The 22386-nt window shown below is 37.3% G+C and overlaps 1 protein-coding gene across 1 annotated transcript; it reads right to left on the bottom strand.

The window, feature by feature from the left end:
- Positions 1-4763: 4763 nt before the first annotated feature.
- Positions 4764-22386, bottom strand: LOC102150907 (zinc finger protein 30). The gene is given in 8 exon segments (XM_023651328.2): positions 4764-5189; positions 5192-5398; positions 5401-6288; positions 6291-6380; positions 14985-15083; positions 16141-16267; positions 18775-18855; positions 22188-22386. Coding segments are annotated over 7 exon segments (1710 nt in total). The 5' UTR covers positions 18784-18855; positions 22188-22386; the 3' UTR covers positions 4764-4899.

Here is a 22386-nt window from a genome sequence, read left to right as displayed (position 1 = left end):
GATATATAAGACTTCTTGAGTTTTCAAAGACAAGTTCTATCTTGTCTTTTAAACTTTTTAAGCTTTAAAAAAACCCTGATAATTGCAATATCAAACATGAGAAATATGATACAATCTCACATACAAATATAAACGTAGACACTATCAATAAAATCTTAACAAATGGAATTCAGCAGGTATAAATAATAATATACCAGAGCTGACCAGGATTTATTGCAGGGATGGTTAAAAACCAAGAAATCTATCATTATTAATTAATATATCAATACATTAAAGGAGAATACTATATGATTAAAGTAACAAATAATGAAACGGTATTTGGAAAAAATTAGGTATTTCTAATGTAGGAAACTACTTAGATACACAGATTATTTGCCCATAACCCAAAGCAAACCACTCATTAACCATGAAATGTTGATATAATTTCCATTAAATTGGAGGAAAAGACTGAAAGCCTGGTATCACTACCAATATACAATACAACCAAAGCTATTTCAATGAAAAGACTAATCCATATATTTAAAAAGGAATTTTCATTTTGGTTCGCCAATAATTTGACTGATTGTTTAGAAAACGAAATAGTCTAATAAAATTGTGAATAGAAATTAATAAGAATATCTGGTAAGATGAAAATTTACTATATTGAAATTTAAAATGTTTCTATGATGGGTATTGAACACAGTAAAAAATAGCATAAATCAGTATAAGTTTGGGAAAACTAAGGACATCATATAAAACAAGCAAAGGATTTAGATACTATTTTTTAAAGCATCTATAAATCAGCAGGAAAAAGATTAATAAATGGGCAAAAAACAGAACTAGGAAAATCATAATAAATAACACGATTGGCTGACAAAAATATGTGAAAAATAATCAACTCACTAGTAATTAGAAAAATAAAAACTAAACCACATACTAGAAGAAGAAATATAGGACACATTTCATTGTTGACTGAGTTGTCAGATGTTACAAAAATAAACAAGCTAGCAATACATACCAAATGCACACAAATACACACACCCTATGCCTCAGCAGTTAGACTGTTGTTCACATCTACTAGCATTTGAGAACAAAGCTAGCCACTGTTTTTGTAATACTGAAAAACAGTCAACAACTGTATAATGATCAAAGGGCAAGACAAACTCATTGACGTATATGTATATAAACTTGGGCTAAAAGATAGTTCATTTTGTAGAAAGAACATTCAGAAAAAGGAAGCTAACTGTAGGTCATGATGGGAGCTGTCTGCCATCAAATCATCACTAATTACATGAAGTAATGACATAATTCCAACCTTAGAGTCGCCCCCTTTGGATTTGGCAACGCTCCCCAGAGATGCTAACAGCTTTAGCAACGGGGTTTCCACGGAAACATTATCAAAGGCTCTTCACCACAGGTCCCATTCATCTGTCAGCTGACATGAGCGTTTCATTGTTCAAAAGCAGGGACTTAGTATTCAGCACTTCATAAACTTGTTTAAGCACAAAAACGTTTTTAAAAATATTATCAAGTTCTAACAGTGCTCCTGGGGGCATAATTACAAATATTTTGGGTAAAGGTATGTCTTTACATTCAACCTGCAAATATAGTAACCTGGAGAATTACCACGTTGACCTACTGCACCAATGGGTTATATTAGGGAACTCAAATTATCCCATTGTGTTATATTTAATTCTAAAACTTTACCTTGTATGGGATGGTGGTTTTAACTATCAGACGGTGAATCATTAAATAGGACACTGGATTCCCCATCTGCAACAAATGGATATAGAAATGTCAATTATTAAGGGAAAATCACATGGGTATCTGGATGGTTGGTTGACAATAGGTAATTTGTGATTTTCCACAATCATTCCTTTTTTTTTTTTTTGAGGAAGATTAGCCCTGAGCTAACATCTGCTGCCAATCTGCCTCTTTTTGCTGAGGAAGACTGGCCCTGAGCTAACATCCATGCCCATCTTCCTCTACTTTATATGTGGGACGCCTACCACAGCATGGTGTGCCAAGTGGTGCCATGTCTGCACCCAGGATGCGAACCGGTGAACCCCGGGCCACCAAAGCAGAACGTGCGCACTTAACCACTGCACCACTGGGCCAGCCCTCCACAATCATTCTTATTTGAAAGGTATTAATTCTTTTATAGGGTTGAATACTAATTATGCAAAAAGAATATTTCATCAAAACTCGTATGCTTTGATGCTGGCATTTTGACATTGCCAGAAAATACGGTGGAAGGCATTTCAAATGACTAATTTATGATGGGTAGCTGGCTGGAAGTGACTGAAAGTAGCTGTCAGTTATAAATAGCATTCTGATTTAGAAAATGGTAAAATGCAGGAAAAAAAAAAACTTGTTCCTTTTAGTATTGAAGAAATCTATAATTCAACTCATTCCTAAAGTTAAATAAAGATTAGAAAAACTAATCAATCTAGATACACGTCAGCAAACTTTTTTGTAAAGGGCAAATAGTAAATAGAAACGCATATAACTTTTGATTTGGGCGACCTATTCTCATAGAGATTTATCACATAATCCATGTAGCAATGAGATGGAAAAACTTTGTTAGGAATAATTTCCTTATTTAAGTCTTACCTGAGAATGGGCCATAGTGCTACTTCTAAGAGAAAGAGGTTTTCCTTTGATTTTATTAAAATAAATTTCCAATATCATATTAGGTTAATTTTGATAAATCACATTTTTTCTAGGAACATAATTCATTCTCTCTAGATTTCTAAGTATACTGGAATAAAATAAAGCATTATTTCATAATTTAAATTTTTCTTCCATATTTATATCCCTTTCCTTATTAACAATGCTAGAACATAATCATTAATATGTTTTTCTTGACCAGATTTACCAATGTCTACTTGATGTTAATATACTTTTAACGGAGAAATTTAAAAGTTAAAAAATACTGTTGCAAGATTACTGTTTCACTTCTAAATCACTAAACTCTACTTCTACATGTATCATTGCTTTTCACAGGAAAAACCCCAAACTTTTAAAGAGTATTATTTCAGTTACTAATCAATAAACTCTAATAATTTTAGTTGTATTAATTCCTTATTTTGACTTAGGATTTATGTTGTTGTTTTCCTAGCTTTCTAAGTCAAATTCTTATTCATTATTTTTTTCTTTCCCAAAGATTGGCACCTGAGCTAACATCTGTTGCCAACTTCTTTTTTTTTCTGCTTCTTGTCCCTAAATCCTCCCAGTACATAGTTGTATATTCTAGGTCCTTCTAGTTGTGGCATGTGGGACGCCACCTCAGCATGGCCTGATGAGCGGCGCCATGTCCATGCCGAGGATCCAAACCAGCTAAAGCCTGGGCCGCTGAAGTGGAGCGTGAACTTGACCACTCGGCCATGAGGCCGGCCCCATTATTTTCTTACTGCCTACTAAGTGACAGGCACTGAACAGGTTCTGGGGATAAAGAGGTCAATGGAAATAAAGCTCTAGTCTTCATTTTTGGTTTCCTGCATGCATTGAAGAATATTACATTTTCAACAAGTAGAGGACTGGCAACATCCCAAAGTTCTGGTATACAAGCATTTCATTATCATTCCTTTCCAACTAGGCCCTCGTTTCAATTTTAATTTCCTATTCAATTCAGGACTTATACGTGAGATTATCAATTTGCAAAAGGAGGTGGCAAAATACTACCATGCAGATGTAAAATGGATCTCTACATTGGAGAGATCTAGCAGTCACCACGACAAAAAAGTGATAATATCTAGGATCATTAATAGTGGCAAAACTCAAAATTATATGCTTCTTAATGTACACAACATCAACTCAATGAAACCCCTTGAACTTCAAATTTGCTGGAACTATTGGGGATAGAAAAACGAGATAAATGACCCACAAGGAAACTACTTAAAAAATCCAGAACGTGGGATATTCGATAAGACTACTTTCTTGTACTCTTCAAAAATCCAGTCATGAAAAAATGGTGAGGATGTTGTTCTAAAGCAGGAATTCACAAAATTTTTGTGCAGAACTAGTTGGTGACTATTTTAGGCTTTGTGGGCAAGACAGCCTCCTTTGCGACTATTCAGCTCCATCGAGAAGTACAAAAGCGGCCATAGACAGTATGTGAAGAATGACCATGGCAGCGCTCCAACAGACTCATGTTTTAAATCCTCCCATGTTTTTTACATTCTACTAGATTTTTGTCTAGAAAGAATTATTTAAAACTTAACAAAGGCATAAGTAATTACATGAAGTTTATCTAAATTCACCACATCCATATGGACTTGATCACATAATAACTCATTGATAGGAATACAAATAATGACAACACTAAAAATAGCATCTAATACTCACTGAATAAAGACTATGTTTGAGATAGCTCTCCAAGTTTTCTATATTCCAATAACAGCAATATAATGTTGGTACTATTATCATCATTTACGAATGAGTCCCACAGGGATAAATATCTTACCCAATGTCATACAGACTGTAAAGAATCAAATAGCAATCCTGATGGTTTTCCACATTTGTTAGGTCAACAGGGGTTTTCTGGGGTATGAGTTTTCTCAAGTTTAACAATAATTGACTAGGGCTGGAGGGCTTTTATAAATAAAGCATCAAAAACAAGGGCATTTCTACATTCTCTGAGTTTTCCTCCATTATGAATATTTTCATAATCTATAAATAGAGAATTGCTAGTAAAGGTTTTCTCATGTTATATAAAAATAGATCCTAAATTCTCTGAATATGAACAATATTTGGGTCATAAATTTAAAAACCAAAACAGCATTTACATTCTGAGGGATTCTCACCAGTACAAATTATTTAATGCCTTATAAGAACTCAACCATATCTAAAAGCATTCCCACATTCTTTTCATTCAAATTTTTTCTCAGTGTTATAAATCCATTGCTGTCTGTACCTTGTCTACTGCATATATGCCCTTCCACAGTCCTTACATTCATAAGGTTTCTCTCCAGTATGAATTCTCTGATGTACTTTAAGACTTGAATTAAGCCTAAAAGACTTCCCACATTTGTTACATTCAAAAGGTTTCTCACCACTGTGAATACTCTGATGTCGAGTAAGTCATCCATACACACTAAAGGCCTTCCCACATTCCTTACATTCATAGGGTTTCTCACCACTATGAAATCTATGATGTACAATTAGTTGATGGCCACTACTAAAAGCCTTCCCACACTCTTTACATTCATGGGTTTCTCACCAGTGTGAATTCTATGATGAGTTCTAAGGCTTTCAACCTGACTAAAGGCCTTCCAACATTCCTTACACTCATATGGTTTTTCACCAGTATGAATTCTCTCATGCCTCACAAGGTTTGAGGTACAACTAAAGGCCTTCCCACATTCTTTACATTCATAGGGTTTCTCACCAGTATGAATTCTGTGATGCATTCTTAATAATACATAAGAATAAAGGCCTTACCACATTCTTTACATTTATAGGGCTTCTCACCAGTATGAATTCTTTCATGCTGAATAAGTGCTGAAGCATGACTAAAGGCCTTTCCACATTCCTTACATTCATAGAGTTTCACACCAATATGCATTCTCTGATGCGGAATGAGTTGATAGCCACGACTAAATGTCATTCCACATTCCTTACATTCATAGGGCTTCTCCCCAGTATGAATTCTCTCATGCTGAACAAGATTTGAGGCACAACTAAAGACCTTCCCACATTCCTTACATTTGTAGGGTTTCTCCCCAGTATGAATTCTATGATGTACTCTAAGATCTATACCACGACTAAAGATCATCTCACATTCATGGCATTCATAGGGTTTTTCACCAGTATGAATTCTGCCATGTTGTACAAGGTGAGAGGCTTGACTAAAGGCCTTCCCACATTCCTTACATTCATAGGGTTTCTCACCAGTATGAATTCTCTGATGTATTCTAAGTCTTCCACATTGACTAAAGGCCTTCCCACATTCATTACATATGTAGGATTTCTCACCAGTATGAACTCTTCCATGTTGAGTAAGATGTGAGACACAACTAAAGGCCTTCCCACATTCTTCACATTCATAGGGTTTCTCACCAGTACGAATTCTCTGATGAACTCTAAGATCTATCTTACGACTAAAGGTCATTCCACATTCCTCGCATTTATAGGGTTTTTCACCAGTATGAATTCTCTGATGTTGTGGAAGGTTGGATGCACAATTAAAAGCCTTTCCACATTGCTTACATTCATAGGGCTCCTCTCCAGTATGAATTCTCTGATGTACTGTAAGGTCTGTATGTCAACTAAAGGCCTTCTCACACTGGTCACATTCATAGGGTTTCTATGATGAAACTTCTGATGCAGAGTAAGAGATGGACATTTTTCATAAATGGGTACTTTTTCATAGCTGATTATTTCATATCTTGACTCCAAATCTAAAAGAAATGAGAAAAACATTTTGTTTTCCTGACCAAAAAAGGTGAATGTTTTACAGTAGGTTTTCTTAAAAATAAAAAATATCACCTGTTAGAGATGAATACTTTAGAGAACTCTAAAATCGGCTATGCAGTTTGAAACAGTTACTGACAATGTCTCCATAATTCATTTATCACACTTTACTACAATGATTTAATGTACTCTTTCCTGTATAAGTTTCCATATAAAATATAAATATATTAAAGGCAACTGTTTATACCTGATCTTTCTCCAATTATATATTTCCCCTTAAAAATACAGATACTGTGGTTCACTCCCTCCAGTGCACAGCCATGTGTGCATTTCTTTGTTCCCATATGAAATAAAATGAGAGTTCTTATTTACTTATCTTCATCGAGCTCCTTCTTATTAACTACCCATTCTACAGATGTTTTATCTGTTTTATCCCTTCAAATCTTCCCTCAGGTCCTCTCTCTCTTTTCCTTCTAACCAAGGTTGATCATTCTGGTAATTCCTACAAGTCTCTCAATGAATTTTCAGACATGTACTGGGTATACACCCTACAAAAAGTCTTATAAAACTCTGAGAATCTGGGGACTTCAAGGAAAAGAAGTGAAACTGAATTATACAGTGAAGGAGTTTGGAGGAAGAATGCCAGGAAGTATGTGAAAAAGAACTGACAGACGTAACCTGTAACATAACAACCAATATGAAGGAATATCTTGATGAAATTTGAAACTGCTGAATAAGCAGCATGAGATTTGGGGGCAAGAAATATCTTGCAAGTAGAGTATGTACGTGGCAAAACTCTGAGACAACATACACACTCTCGCTCCAAAAACAAGTAACAATATAAATTAATAGCCATATTAGAAAATGAAAACATGTTCCACATGAAAATGGAAACATCCTCTCTAGAATAAATGCTGGGTAAATATGGAAATATAAAACTGAAATAGAAGAATTCCAGTAAATTACAATAGAGAAAATAACTACATACCATAATCTCGGAAATTTCAGCATTCAGAGAATTCAAAGATTTAAGCACTTATTTCAATAAAAAGTGAAGAAACAAATGAGTTAAGGAACCACTTCCAAAACTTAGAAAATAAACAAAGTAAAGCAGAAAAAATAAATTAAGATAAAAGAAAATGTAACGAATTAGAAAAGAGTAGTGTTAATAAATAAAGAGCTGGTGCTTTAAAAATCAAGAAGTAAAACACTAGCTAAACCAATCAAAAAAGAACAAAAACAAAAAAATGATTATGGGGTAAATGCAAAATTAAAATGAATTTTATTGATATTATGAATACTTCTTAATACATCATTAATACTTTTGAAAGTATAAACAAAACGGAAAATTTTCCAGAAAAATTCAACAAAATTCATAAAAAAAAGTCACCGAGAAAGCTTAAACAGATCAATTGCCACAGAAGAAATAGAAAAAGGTGTCAGAAAAGATAGTTATAAAGAGCAATCTTTAACTCCTAAATTATAATTTCTAAATATCAATGTCCACCATATGGATCCAAGATAGTTGGATAAAAAAAACAATTTGGGAAGGGGGCAAGAAAAGTGAGCCTAGAAATCTTATGCCAGAAAGAAATGAAGATGTCAAAGACTTACATGACTGGCCAAAATTTTTAAAATAGTAGCATAAAAATGATTGTGATAGATAAAAAGAATACAATAAAAACCAATGAGTCCATCATGATACAAGAGAAAATAAATGAAAAAAACCATTTTCACCATTAAATACTCCTTAACTGAGGAAGTTCTACTTTCAGGATGGTGGAGTAAACCTCTTAGAGTCCATCTCCCTTTCTGACTGGCATCAACTAAAAATGCTTGACAAAATAAATCAATCACCTGAAGTCAGTAAATAAAAGTAAACAAAAGAGGAAGAGTGGAGGGGGAGTGAAAACCTTAAGAAGTGGCTTACACTAGAGTGAGTTTCTTGCTATTTTCCCTGTCATTTATAGCCTTCCCACAGGGGTGGGCCCCAGTTATACTGGCACAAAAATGGGCTACAAAAGCCCCAACATATTTCCTGCTATGAAAACCATGGCAAGGAAAACAACCAAACTGGAAAGTGAGGGAGGAATCCTGGATGGGAAACATTTAGAGAAGATTCCCTAATTTGGGGTACAAACCAGTACAAATCTTAGTCTGAATCTGAATTACACATGCATGAGAAGAACACAAACCAGTGTAGCAAAGCCTCAGAGAACCAACTGAGAATTAAACCACTGCCCACAAACAGCAGAACACACGTAAAGTCTAAATATTATTGCTTTGACTACTTGCTAAAATATCAACATGTAAACATATCAGTATTCTTCAGAGAAATGGAGAAAACCCAGAATAAATACAACACAGCACTCACAACGTCCACCAATACAATTCAAAATTACTCATCATAAAAAGAAAAAATGTGATCCCCTCTCAAGGGAAAAGAAACCACAGATGCTAAACCTGAGACAATCCAGGTGGTAAAATTATCAAACACATAAAAGATGCTATTTTTATTTATACACTAAGAGATTAAGAAAAAATGTAAAACCCACACATTTGAAATTACTGAAAAGATATGAAATAGAAACAAGAGAAAAAGAAACCACATAAAGAACAAAATGAATACTGCAGAACTAAAAGATATAATTTCTAAAGTTGCTGGAAGATCTTATGGCAGAATGGAAACAACAGAGAAAAGAGTCAGTAAACTTGACAGATGTATAGAAATGTACAGACAGATGTCAAGATGAAATTCATAGATATTACAGGTTAAAAACTTTTATAATAGAGCTTCAGGGACCTGTGGTAATAAATCTAAAGATGTAATTAGGATCTGAAAAGAAAACAGAGACAAAGGCAAAAAAAAATGTCTGATGAAAAGAACAAAACTACTAAAGGAAGTCATTTAGGCTGACGGAAAATGATACAAAAGAGAATCTTGAATTATCAGGAATGAAGGAAAGGTATCATGAAAGGTAAATATCTACGTAAATACGTGAGATCATTTATTCCCCTTTAAGTTCTTTCGGATATATGTGACTGTTGAAGGCAAAGCTTATAACACTGTCTGATGGTATTTTCAATGTATGTAGATGTGATAAACATGACAATTATGAAGGGAAAGGTAGGTATAAAGGGATTGAAGTTGCAAAGTGTCCTCATTTTACAAGAAATACTACAATATTAACTATGTAGATTGTGAAAGCTTAGGTATATTGTATATTGTAATGCCTATAACATACATTAAAATAAATATGCAAAGAGAAACAGCCAAAATGCCAATAGATAAGTTAAAATGAATAGTAAAAAAATTTAAATATCCCAGTACAAGGCAGGAAATGGGAAACAGAACTAAAACCAAGAGGATAGGACATTAGGAAGATGGCAGACTAGGAAGATACAGGCCTTTGTTTTCCCCAAGAGACACTGAATTAACAGCAATATATGTACCAAAATGTCTTTGTGAGAACACTAAAAACTAGGTAAGGGGCTACAGAACCCCGGTAAACATATAAACAAAACAAGAGGCAGCCAAAAAGGGTAAGAGTTGGTCATAGTTTGCTTGCCCTAGCCCCTCGTGCCACCCAGGGTAATGAGGTCAGATGGGGAGAATACCACCTCCCAATTTCTGGCTCCTCTCTTGGGACAGAAAAAAACGTGGAACTTGTGTCCAGCATTCTGGCTTGTCTGTAGGCTGCCCAAGGGACTGGTTTCTGTCTCACCTGGCTTGGGGTGCTGATGGAATGCCAGCGTAGTTTGCACATCAGGTTGGAGACCACTGAAAACAGGTAAGCACCGCAGTGTGTTAGAGCAGTAGAGGATGGGCAGTTCCACAGGCAGTCGCCAGGAGAAGCAAAAGATTAAGGATAGAGGAATGCAACAGAAACTGAAAGCTCCTGAGAAGAGACAGGAAATTAAGACAGTTAAGCAGCCATATATACTAGAATAAAAGCACACACACAACCCCAAAAAAGATGCATCTCCAGAAAAGGTGCAAAAGGTTCTAGAACCCCTGGCTGGGCTGACTGGTGAAGGTCTTCTCTTGTACAGAGCCATTCTGTAAAGACTGAGAGATGTAGCTCTTTTCTTAAAGCTAAAATCTCAACAAAAGATCACAAGGCATACAAAGAAACAAGAAAACATGGCCCAGTCAAAGGACTGAAAACAAAGCTGTAGGAACTGACGCTAAAGAAACAGATCTATGAAGTTTCTGAAAAAGAATTTAAAATGACTGTCTTAAAGATGCTAAATGAGCTAAAAGAGATCACAGATAAGACAACTAAATGAAATCAGGAAAACAATGCATGAAGAAAATAAGAATATCAGCAAATAGACAGAAATTATAAGATAGAACCAAACAGAAATGCTGGACTTGAAAAATACAACAAACTGAAAAATTCATAAGAGGGGTTGAATAGCAGGCTTGATCAGGCAGAACAAAGACTCAGCAAACTTGATGAAAGGTCATTTGAAATCATCAAGTCAGAGGAAAAAAACGAAAAAAGAATGAAATGAAGAGTGTCTAAGGGACATGTGGGAGAACATCAAAGGGACCAATATACACATTATGGGAGTCCCAGGAGGAGAAAAGAGAAAAGGGCAGAGAGCTTATTTAAAGAAATAATGGCTGAAAACATCCCAAATTTGAGGAAAAAAAACAAGAAGCTGAATGAACTCTCACTAGGAAAATTCAAGAGACCCATATCTAGACATATAATAATAAAACTTTCGAAACTCAAAGAGAAGGAAAGAATCTTGAAAGCAGCAAGAGAAAAACAACTCATCACAAGTGGGCTTCCATAAGATCATCAGTGTATTCTTCAGCAGAAACATTGTAGACCAGAAGGGAGCGGGATGATATTTTCAAAGTACTGGAAGAAAAAAAAAAAATCAACCAAGAATAGTATATCTGGAAAAACCGTCCTTCAAAAATGACGGAGAAATCATACCTTCCAAGATAAAACAAAAGGATACTAGAAAGTCACACAAACCCACACAAAAGTATATAGTTCTCCAATAAAAGTAAATATATGGACAAATATAGAATCTTGTATTATTGTAATTCTGGTGCATAAATCCACTTTAAATTCTAGTTTAGAATCTAAAAGACATCATAAAAAAACTAGTCTATGTTAATGGGTACACAATATATAAAGATGTAATTTATGACATCAATAATAGAAAGGTGGAGAGCAGAGCTATAAATGAGTAGTTTTTGTATGTGACTGAAGTTAAGTTTTTATCAGGTTAAAATAGATTATTATAACTTTAAGATGTTTTATATAATCACAATGGTAACCACAAAGGAAGTATCTATAGAACACACACATAAGGAAATGAGAAGGGAATCAAAGTGGGTCACTACAAAAAAAAATCAATGAAACACAAAGGAAGGCAGTAAGAGAGGAAACAAGAGTCAAAAAAGCCAAACACACAAAAACACCCAGAAAATAAGTAACAAAATGGCAATAAGAAATCCTTTCCTATCAGTAATTTAAATGTAAACAGATTAAACTGTCCAACCATGAGACATAGATTGGTTGAACTGGATAAAAAACAATTTAATGACTTGCTACTTACAAGAGACCCACTTTAGATCTAAGGACATACACAGACTAAAAGTCAAAGGATGGAAAAAGATATTCCATGCAAATGGCAACCTAAAGAAAGTAGGGGTGATTTGAAGTAAAAAACTATCACAAGAGACAAAAAGGGCATTATATAATGATAAGACAGTCAAATCACCAGGAAGACAGACAATTATAAATATTTATGCACCAAATATCAGAGCTCTAAAACATATGAAGCAAACACTGAGAGAATTAAAGGGAGATATAGACAACAATACAGTAATGGTGGGAGACTTCAATACCCTACCTTCAATAATGGATAGAACAATCAGGCAGAAGATCAATAGGGAAATAGAGGACCTGAACAGCACTAGACAAACTGGACCTAACAGAAATACAGAGAACACTCCATACAACAAGAGGAGAATACAAATTCTTCTCAAGTGCACACGGAACATTCTCCAAGATAGATCACATTAGACCACAAAACAAATATAAAGAACTTTTAAAAGACTGAAATCATAGCATCTTTTCTGATCACGAAGGAATAAAATTAGAAATCCACAGCAGAGGGAAAACTAGAAAATACATAAATATGTGGAAATTAAACAACACACACTTAAATGCCACTTAGATAACAAATGGGTTAAAGAAGAAATCACAAGGGAAATTACAATGCTGTAAGACAAATGAAAGTGAAAACAGAACATATGAAAACTTATGGGACACAGAAAATATAGTACTTTCAGTCTTTCACCATTGAGACTGATGTTAGCCAGGCTTTGCATATATGGCTCTTATGTTGTTGAAGTAGTTTCCTTCTATTCTTAGTTTCTTGAGTGTTTTTGTCATAAAGGGTATCGAATTTTGTCAAATGCTTTTTCCACATCAATTGAGATGATCATGTGTTTTTTCCCCTTTATTCTGTTACTGTATTGTGTTACATTGCTTGATTTTTATATATTGCACCATCCTTGCATTCCAGAAATAAATCCCATTTGGCGACGGTGTAGAATCCTTTTTTATGTGCTTGTGAATTCAGCTTGCTAGTATTTTGTTGAGAATTTCTGCCTCAATATTCATTAGGAATACTGACCTGTAGTTTTCTCTTCCTGTTGTGTGTTCGTGTGGCTTTGGTATCAGGGTAATGCTGGCCTCGCAGAGTAAGTTTGGGAATGTTCCTTCCTTTTTGATTTTTTGGAAGAGTCTGAGGGGAACTGGTGTTAATTCTTCTTTAAATGTTCAGTAGAATTCAACAGTAAAGTGACTGGATCCAGGGCTATTCTTTGTTAGGAGGTTTTTATAACTGATTCAATCTCTTTACTAGTACAAGTCTGATTAGATTTCCTATTTCTTCTTAATTCAGCTTTGGTAGATTGTGTATTTTCAGGATTTCATCTAAACTACCCAATTTGTTGGCATACAATTGTTTATAGTCCCCTCTTTCATTTCTGATTTTAGTTACTCAAGTCTTCTCTCTTTTTGCTTCAACTATCTAGGTAAAGTTTTCTCACTTTGGTTGATATTTTTGAAAAATCAACTCTTGGCTTCACTGATTTTCTCCACTGTTCTTTGCTTCATTGATTTTCTCCACTGTTTTTCTAGTTCCTTGATGTATGAAGTTAGGTTGTTGACATGAGATCTTTCTTTCTAATGTAAGCGTTTACAGCCATAAACTTCCTTCCTAGCACTGCTTTCAATGCATCCCATTAAGTTTTGGTATGTATTAAGTTCTGAAATGGGAAAGTGCAAATTCTGTTTTCTTCAAGACTTTTTGGCTATTCTGGATCCCTTGCATATCCACATGAGTTTCATGATCAGGATGTCAAGTTTTGCAAATAAGACAATGAGATTTGGCGTGGTACTGCCATCTTAACAATATTAAGTATTCTGACTTTAAGAAACTGCTACAAGAAATCAAAGAACAACATAAATCAGAATTAGAAAAACTCAGAAATGAAGTGATAAAGCTCAGGAATACAGGAGAGATAAAAGAAAAAGTAATTTCAGAAGACCAACCTAGAAAGAAATTAAGAAAAACTCCAATAGATTAATATTAGGACAAAAATTTCTTTAATAAAAATTAATACATATATGAAAAGTATATGAGAGAAGCAAATAAGTAATCAATCTATATTTATTTTATCTAGACTTCTGTGTAAGTCTCATAATTAACAAAAAGGTTTAATTTTTGAAAATTAAAGATATTAAAAATATAATCAGATCATGGCTCCTAAATAATCTTAGAAAACAACTGTAATTCCTCTTAATGAATCATAACACCTTATATGATCTGGTCCCTCATAACATACTGACTGCACATTTTGTTAGTCACCCCTCAATAACCCTGCTCTCATCTACCTGCTGCTCTGAAACACACAATATTCGGGCTCCCTTCCAGGCCTTTGCATTTGTTGTTTACTCTTCTTGGAATGCTCCTCAGATACTCAAATGGCCTGGGCCCTTTACTATCTATGTCTCAGCTCAAATATCACCTCCTCAGAAAAGGGTTCCTGACCATCCTGCCTTACCTAAATCTGCCCTGTTCTTGGTTAGTTTCCTTCATACTACATTTCACTACATAATGTTGTATATCTACGTATTTGTTTACATGATTATTTATATGTCTTACCTAATACACTATAAACTCCATTTTATTAGCCAGATATAGGAATGAATACATTTTTTAGGCAATGAAACCTTGTCCTGCACAAGAGGATCTGGAAAGCACTTTGAGTTCAAAATACAGATAAAATGGTGCATGAGGAAGAAGGACAATGCCAATCACTGAACAGGGACAGAAATATGAGAAGAATAACAAAGTGAGTGGTTAATGAGGTGAAGATGAAACTCACTGGGTAGCTCATGCAGAGTATTTATTTCCCCTCTAGATCACAGGTTATTTTCTCCAATGCGAATGCAGCTTTCCAACCAACACTTCAAGTGTGTCTCGTCCTTAACTACTTGGGCTTTTGCTTACACAAATATATTCCCACAGTTGGACTTGCTCATACTTACTCGTATAGCATCTTCTCGTTTCTTCCCTTACAACCATCCAGGGCTCCTTTCCTTGCTCCAATAATGTAATCACATCTGGCTTAGAATTGGAATGTCTTGCTTACAAAGAAAAAACATGCCATATGATGTAGAACAAAACATTGTTTAGTTAAAATTATAATAATAATAAACTAAACATAAAATGATATTGAACAAGATTTTTGAGAAGAGAGGGTAAGGGAACTAAAAAACAAAAAATTAGGCATGGTAGTGGTTTTTAAAAATATACACTCATATATCCTCTTTTTCTTGAGAGCATGCATAATACCATAGCTAAAAACAGAGATTTTGGAGCTGTGGTTCAAGTCCCGCCTTTGCCACTTTCAGCTGTGCCTGATTTTGGGAAAGTCACTTAAACCCCCTGGGCCTCAGAATTCTCACTTGTAAAATGGGAATAAGAAGTCTGTTAGGAGGATTAAACAAGTTGATATGTATATGTAAAATGCTTAGAGCATTGCCTGTTACATACGAGCACAATGTCAGCTATCAACATTATTACTGATAATGTTGTTTTATGAAGAGTACACAAGAAGAGATACCTATAGGATATTCATTTCATTTTAAATGTAATGTTCATAGATTATAACTTTCAACCACAAAATAGAAAAAATTTCTTACAAAATATTATTTGTATGCCTCAGTTCTCAATTAATTCTATTTATCTAATCCACCACTACATAAATTGTGGAAGCTCTTTTACAGCAGTTAAGAGCAATTCAGGACCCTGTGACAAGCTCATCTCCCTACAAGTGGATCAGATATTAAAATGAAGTATCTATAGAAATTCTGAGCATAAATAAATAGGAAACCTGGATCTTTTGATGATGATTATAAATGCCAGAGAATTCTAAACTAGACCATATTCATTAAAGAAGAGAGGCAACTGCAAGTCAGATTGGAGGAGGTATGAGTGTCACTGAAGGACAGGGAAGGTGAAGGTGTTTAATGGAGCTGCCATTTCCAACGGGACAAAGCTCAAACCACTTCTTTGGAAAAAAAGAACAAAGAAATTTAACTAGTTTCTTGCAAAGCAGCCCTGAAAATCACAGTGGAAAAAAACATATCCTAAAGAACAGATTCTAAATTATTCTAAACCATTTGAAGCTGATAAACATACCCAGTGAGACGAGGTTTCTATAGCTCTCCACCATCACGTCCTGGTACAAAGTCTTCTGAACAGGGTCGAGACCTTCCCACTCCTGCTGAGAGAAGTCTATGGCCACATCGCTGAACGTCATAGATGACTGAAACGGCAAACCCACGTATTACTAGGGAAATTAAAGGAATATTTTGAAGCTGGAAGGAGAGGAGATAAGGACTGCATTGCAGGAAGAGAGCAACACAGCAAGTAAGTAGGCTAAAAATCTATACTATGAGAGGAGACTAAAGCAGAACATATGTTTTTGAAGAAGCCTGCTGGAATAGACAAAATTTCCTGGCACGCTCTTAAATATTTGAACCATTTGATAATAGATAAAATAATGTTTTACTGTTAAATAGTGAATACAAACATAATGCCTGATTGAGATGTCACATAAATTCTCAGTAAATGTGAGTCACTGAAGAAAATTTTCACTTTTTAGATAAGAGAAAATTTAATCAGATTTTTGTGTGTGTGTGTGTGAGGAAGATTGGCCCTGAGCTACTATCTGTTGCCAATCTCCCTGTTTTTTTTTTTCCTCCCCAAAGCCCCAGTACATAGTCGTATATTCTAGTTGTAAGTCCTTCTAACTCTTCTATATGGGATGCCGCCACAGCATGGCATGAGCAGTGTGTAGGTCCACACCCAGGATCTGAACCAGTAAACCCCGGGCCACTGAACAGGAGCACATGAACTTAACCACTATGCCAGCAGGCTGACCTCAATCAGATATTTTTTGAAATGCAGTATAAAGTCTTAATTTTAGAAAATAGGGTTTGTATAAAAATAATTTTTTCAAGCATTAAATACTTCACTACATCAGATCTTACCTTATTTTTTCTTGTTTTGATAAACCCATGTACTCTTTGGCATATGACATTATGTTTTACGGATTTAATCCTTACACAGGTAGGATGCATAACATTTGTAAGGTCTTCCTCAATTCTGTGATTCTATGTTCACTTACTACTTAGGATTTTTTGTTGTTGCCCTCTACCATGTGTCACTGAACACCTGGCTCATGCTGAGTGTGGTGAGCAGCTGCTACTTAGGTTACCAATGATCACCTTTTGGCATTCATGCCCTTGTGTGCTCTCCTTCCCACATGTGTGGGCTGAACCGAGTGACTTGCTTTTAATAAACAGAGTATGCCTAAAGTGATGAAATGTTACTTCTGATAGACTAAAAATGACTATGACACTTCCATATTGCTTGCCTTCTTTTGCTGTCTCACTTGCCCAACCACGAGTGGCCTCTGGCCAACAGTCCAGGAGTAACCAGATCCTGTCAAAAACCACTGGAGTGAGCTCGGAAGCAGATGCAGCCGACGTTGGCCTTAAGAGGGCTGCAGCCCTGATACCTTGATAGCCTTGTAGGAGATTCAGAGCAGGAGAGCCGAGCTGAGCCACGTCCAGATTTCCGACCCACGGAAACTGTGAGAGAAACCTTTACTGCTTTAAGCCAGTAAGTGCTGAGGTAATTTTTTACGCAGCAATAGATAACCAATACACTGAGGTAAAGAATATTGAGGAAGGGTGATGAATTATGTAGATTTCACCCAAATTTAGTATATCCCATTCAACAACAGGCTAGCCTTGATGTTTATCTCTCAGAGATCTTCTGCCAAGATCCACAACCTCCAAGTTTGCAAATTTCAATCAGATACAGGCATATCTTGTTTTATTGCTCTTGGCTTTATCGTGCTTTGCAGATATTGCATTTTTTCCCCCTAACTTGATAGTTTATTTTTCATGTACACCACCATCCAATGTGGGTGTTCAGCAGCCTTTTCACTTGGCATTTCAGGAACCCAGGTACCTTTTATCTCAGTGTTCTGCTGTCATAGATATTGCATTTTTTACAAGACCTTCCACCAGCAAAAAATTACAACTCACTGAAGGCTCAGATGATGGTTTGCATTTTTTGGCAATAAAGTATTTTTAAATTAAGGTAAGTACATTGTTTTTTTAGACATAATGCTGTTGTACAGTTAAAAGACTACAGTAGAAACTTAAGTTTTATATGCACTGGTAACCAACAAATTCACGTGACTTGCTTTATTGCAATATTTGCTTTACTGCAGAGGCCTGGAACTGAACCTGCAGTATCTCTGAGCTATGCCTGTACTAATCTACACAAACCATGACATTTCACCCAACACTGAGATGTAGGTCATTCAATACCAAATTTCTATCTTATCTACCTGGAAATCTCAAGTCTGGAAAATTGCAAATTCTTCTCAGGGATGGTAAAATATAACCAGTAACCACTGTCTCTATCTCACCAAACTACAGACCTGACTTGAGTAGCATAAATCTTTACTTCAAAGGACTTGTCACCTGACCGCTCCATCACTGCCTTTGGGAGAAGAAGGGGCACCTAAGATATGGTCCATAACTTTCCAGTGATAACATGAACACTAGTTAGTTTAGAACGGGCGACAGAGAGAGGATGCTGGGTAATCTGGCATCACATTTCGCTGGAACAAGAGATGGGGAGCAGGTTATTTGAGGGCCCTCTCTTGGCAGTAAACTTTATAAAATTAATAAAAATACTCACATGACTAAAAAAACCCCACATATTTCAAGAAGGAAAGGAACATCGACTTACATGGGCCATAGTTTTAGACCTGCAGGAGCGGATCAGTCCTCAGGGCTCCTCTAACGGAAGCACAGATCCAGAAAGCAAGAGCTGGGAGAAGAGAAAGATCTTGAGACCAGTTCTGCTTTAGTGTCCCGACAGGACTTAAATTAATAACATCGTTAGGATCTTCCATTCCAGGTTCCAAACCATTTCCCAGCACACACAATTTGGGCCCACTAGGATTCTAGAGAAATCCACTTTCTCCCCCAAATCCCAGGGGTCTCTGCTAAGCAGTCAGAGAAGACAGGCATTTCTGTATTGAAGCCAGACCCAGGTTTGACAGCAGGGAGATTTCTGGCCACTGCGTCCTTTTGGTGAGGTAGATGGAGACCTGAGAATGGGCGGTGCAGTCACGGCCCGAGCAGATCCTCTTCCTTCTGTTAACACCTTCTAAGACTGCAAAGAGCCCAGACCCTCCTAACCAGGACCCCTTGTATGGCACTGGAATTGGCTGAAGCTGATTAAGACATGGGAGACGGACAGCCAGTGTTCGGCATTTTGAATCTAGGAAAGGTTACTAGTTAAATATATAACAAACCATCATCATACTACAATACAAAGCAGATATCAAATGTGAAGTTGGGGAAAAATATTTGAGGATATTCCAGATCAAACATTCATACTATCAATAGAGTAATTAGACTGAACTATGTATTTTTGAAAAATATATGAAAGTACCAATAGAGAAAGAGTGGCAGAGAAAAAGACCATTGAAATCAGTAGATAAAAAAGTCTGGAAGGTTATGATATAATAACAGTGTTTTTTATTTTGATCTTGGTTTTTCGTTTTTTTTTTTTTTGAGGAAGATTAGCCCTGAGCTAACATCTGCTGCCAATCCTCCTCTTTTTGCTGAGGAAGACTGGCCCTGAGCTCATATCCATGCCCATCTTCCTCTCCTTTATATGTGGGACGCCTACCACAGCATGGCTTTTGCCAAGTGGCGCCGTGTCCGCACCCGGGATCCGAATTGGTGAACCCTGGGCCGCCGAGAAGCGGAACATGTGCACTTAATGCTGTGCTACTGGGCCAGCTCCAAGCCAGTGAATCTTATTCTTCTGCATAATATGGGGATTTGCATTACAATTTTTATTTTCTGTTATAATAACTATCTTTAGAAATATTATTAGTACTTGCAAGACAACTGGAATAAGAAACTAGTGCTATTTCTTGAAAGTAACCTTAAGTCTCTAAATTATTAATTCTGAAAGGCTGTCTTATTAGTAATTTGGTGCCATGATACTTATATTTTAAATACCATTCCTAATATCTAAAAGGTGAAAATAGAATGTTTTTTAAACAAGGAGACCCCAGGTGCACCCTTCTCCCTAGCACACAGAGGTGCGAGGAAACCCATGACAGGGTTAGATTTCCTTTTCAAACTAAGGCCAGGATTCTTAGTCTCCTTTATTTGACTGATTATATTCTGTCAAAACAAAACCACACAGAAATGTTCACACATAAAAACTGGAAACATATACACCAAAACAGTAAAAGTGATTATTTCTAGGCAGGGGCATGAAAGAGTATTCTTATTTTCTCCTTCATAAGTTCCTTAGAAAATTAAATTTTTTGCAACAAGTCAGCATTAATTCCATCATTATAAATACAACATAAAGATATTTCAAAGTATTAAAAATCTTTAAAGCATCATGACAACAGAGGCTATATTTTCGTCATTTAAAAAAATCTGTAAACACTGGTTGAGCCTGGGTGGCCTAGTGGTTAAGTTCGCTGTGTTCTGCTTCAGCATCCAGGTTCAGTTCACGGGTGCAGACCTACACCACTTCTCAGTGGCCATGCTGTGGTGGTGGCTCACATACAAAACAGAGAAAGACTGGCACAGATGTTAGCTCAGGGCTAATCTTCCTCAGCAAAAAAAAAAAAAAAAAAAAGTCTGTAAACACTAGGCCTGCCTTGAAAACTCAATGTGATTGAAACAAATATCACTTACCTGTTCTTGAATATCTTTTAGCTGTACGATACGGGCATAATCAGACACATTTCACTATAAAGATTTTTCCATTAATACAAAGGAAAACAGCCATTGCAGATTAATGAGAATATGTACGCAAAATGGACAGAAAAGTTTTGAGTACACAGAAGGTGATTATAAATGTGACTACACACCTTCCATTCTTCTCTGAATAATCAAAATATCACTCTGAATACAACCCTTGCAAAAGGGTTTTATAAAATTTTATTTTTTTAAATGAACTCCATATATAATTTAACATTTTCTTCAGTACTATTCTCCACAGCTTTGAAGACAGTGTAACATTAGATCACAGCCATTTTTCCTTATAATGACTAATTCTCATAAACAGAATTTTTTTATTTTTTATTTTTTTGGTGAGGAATACTGGCCCTGAGCTAACAGCTGTTGCAAATCTTCCTCCTTTTGCTTGAGTAAGATTGTCCCTGAGCTAACATCTGTGCCAATCTTCCTCTATTTTGTATGTGGGACGCTGCCACAGCAGGGCTCGATGAGCAGTGTGTATGCAGGCGCCTGGGATCCGGGATGGAAGCGCAAACTCCAGCAACCAAAGCGGAGCTGCCAACTTAACCACTACGCCCCCGGGCTGGCCCCTAACAGAAATTTTATTATCTGTCTATTTTGTCATGGATGTCTGTGACTTTCTCACCATTCTCATTATCCCGACCACTAAATTTGTGCAAAATCATACCAACAATAATTTTTGACTCTAGATAAAAACTCAGGTCTCTTTTGAATTACTGAACCGCACCCAGCCCTTCCCTACACAGCCCGGGAGGCCGCGGGCCGCTTCGCACACGCGCATAAGGTCCCAGGACCCCCGTGCGGGACGCCTCTGCCTCGGCCCCTCAGCCTGCAACCCCGCGGCTCCTCCACCGGAGAAACCCAACCGGAAGGAGCCCGACGCCACAGCGAGCACGACGTCCCACCCTCCATGGCCCCGTGACGGCGCGCAGCCACACGGAAGGGAGAAGAGCCTGGAATCCGGGTCAGACTCGCGGCAGTTCCCGCGCTCGGAGCTCAGGGAACGCGGTCGCTCTCAACCATGCACACGACCCCCGAGAAGCCCCGGGGGGCACAGTCCCCGGGAGGAAGCCTGTTCTTGGAGTCTCCACCCAGATGCCCCCAGGAGCCCGCGGCGGGGACAATTCCTGATCTGCACGCCCGTCCTTTCGGGTCCGCACCTTCTCACCTAGACCTTTCCTCGGGCTCAGTGTTCCCCACGTGCGGCCGCATCTCCGCGGCAGCCGAGTGGGGCTGAGAGGAGGGCAGAGGAGGCGGGGACCGAGAGGCGCGCGCCACCCGACCCCACAGAGCCCCGCAGCCCCCGCGACCCCGTCACCCAGGACGCCGCGCCCCCTCGCTCGGACCCCCGCGGCTCCTCACCCGCTCCCGTCCAGCGGGCTTCGGGCTGCGCCGCCGCGCCCTTCCCGCGCCACCCGCGCCCGTCTCCTCCTCACGCGCGGCGCGCACCGGGACGGAAAGGCGCACGAGGCGACGTCCCTGCGCTCGTGGAGGCGGGTCCGAGGTCGCCACCGTCTCGGGGAAGCGCCGCCAGTCGGCCCCGGAGGCTTCTGGGAGGGCC

This window comes from Equus caballus, chromosome 10, assembly GCF_041296265.1.
Source record: "Equus caballus isolate H_3958 breed thoroughbred chromosome 10, TB-T2T, whole genome shotgun sequence".
Taxonomy (NCBI): Eukaryota; Metazoa; Chordata; class Mammalia; order Perissodactyla; family Equidae; genus Equus; species Equus caballus.
The sequence above is the reverse complement of the archived record's forward strand: the minus strand, read 5'-3'. Positions and strand labels throughout refer to the sequence as shown.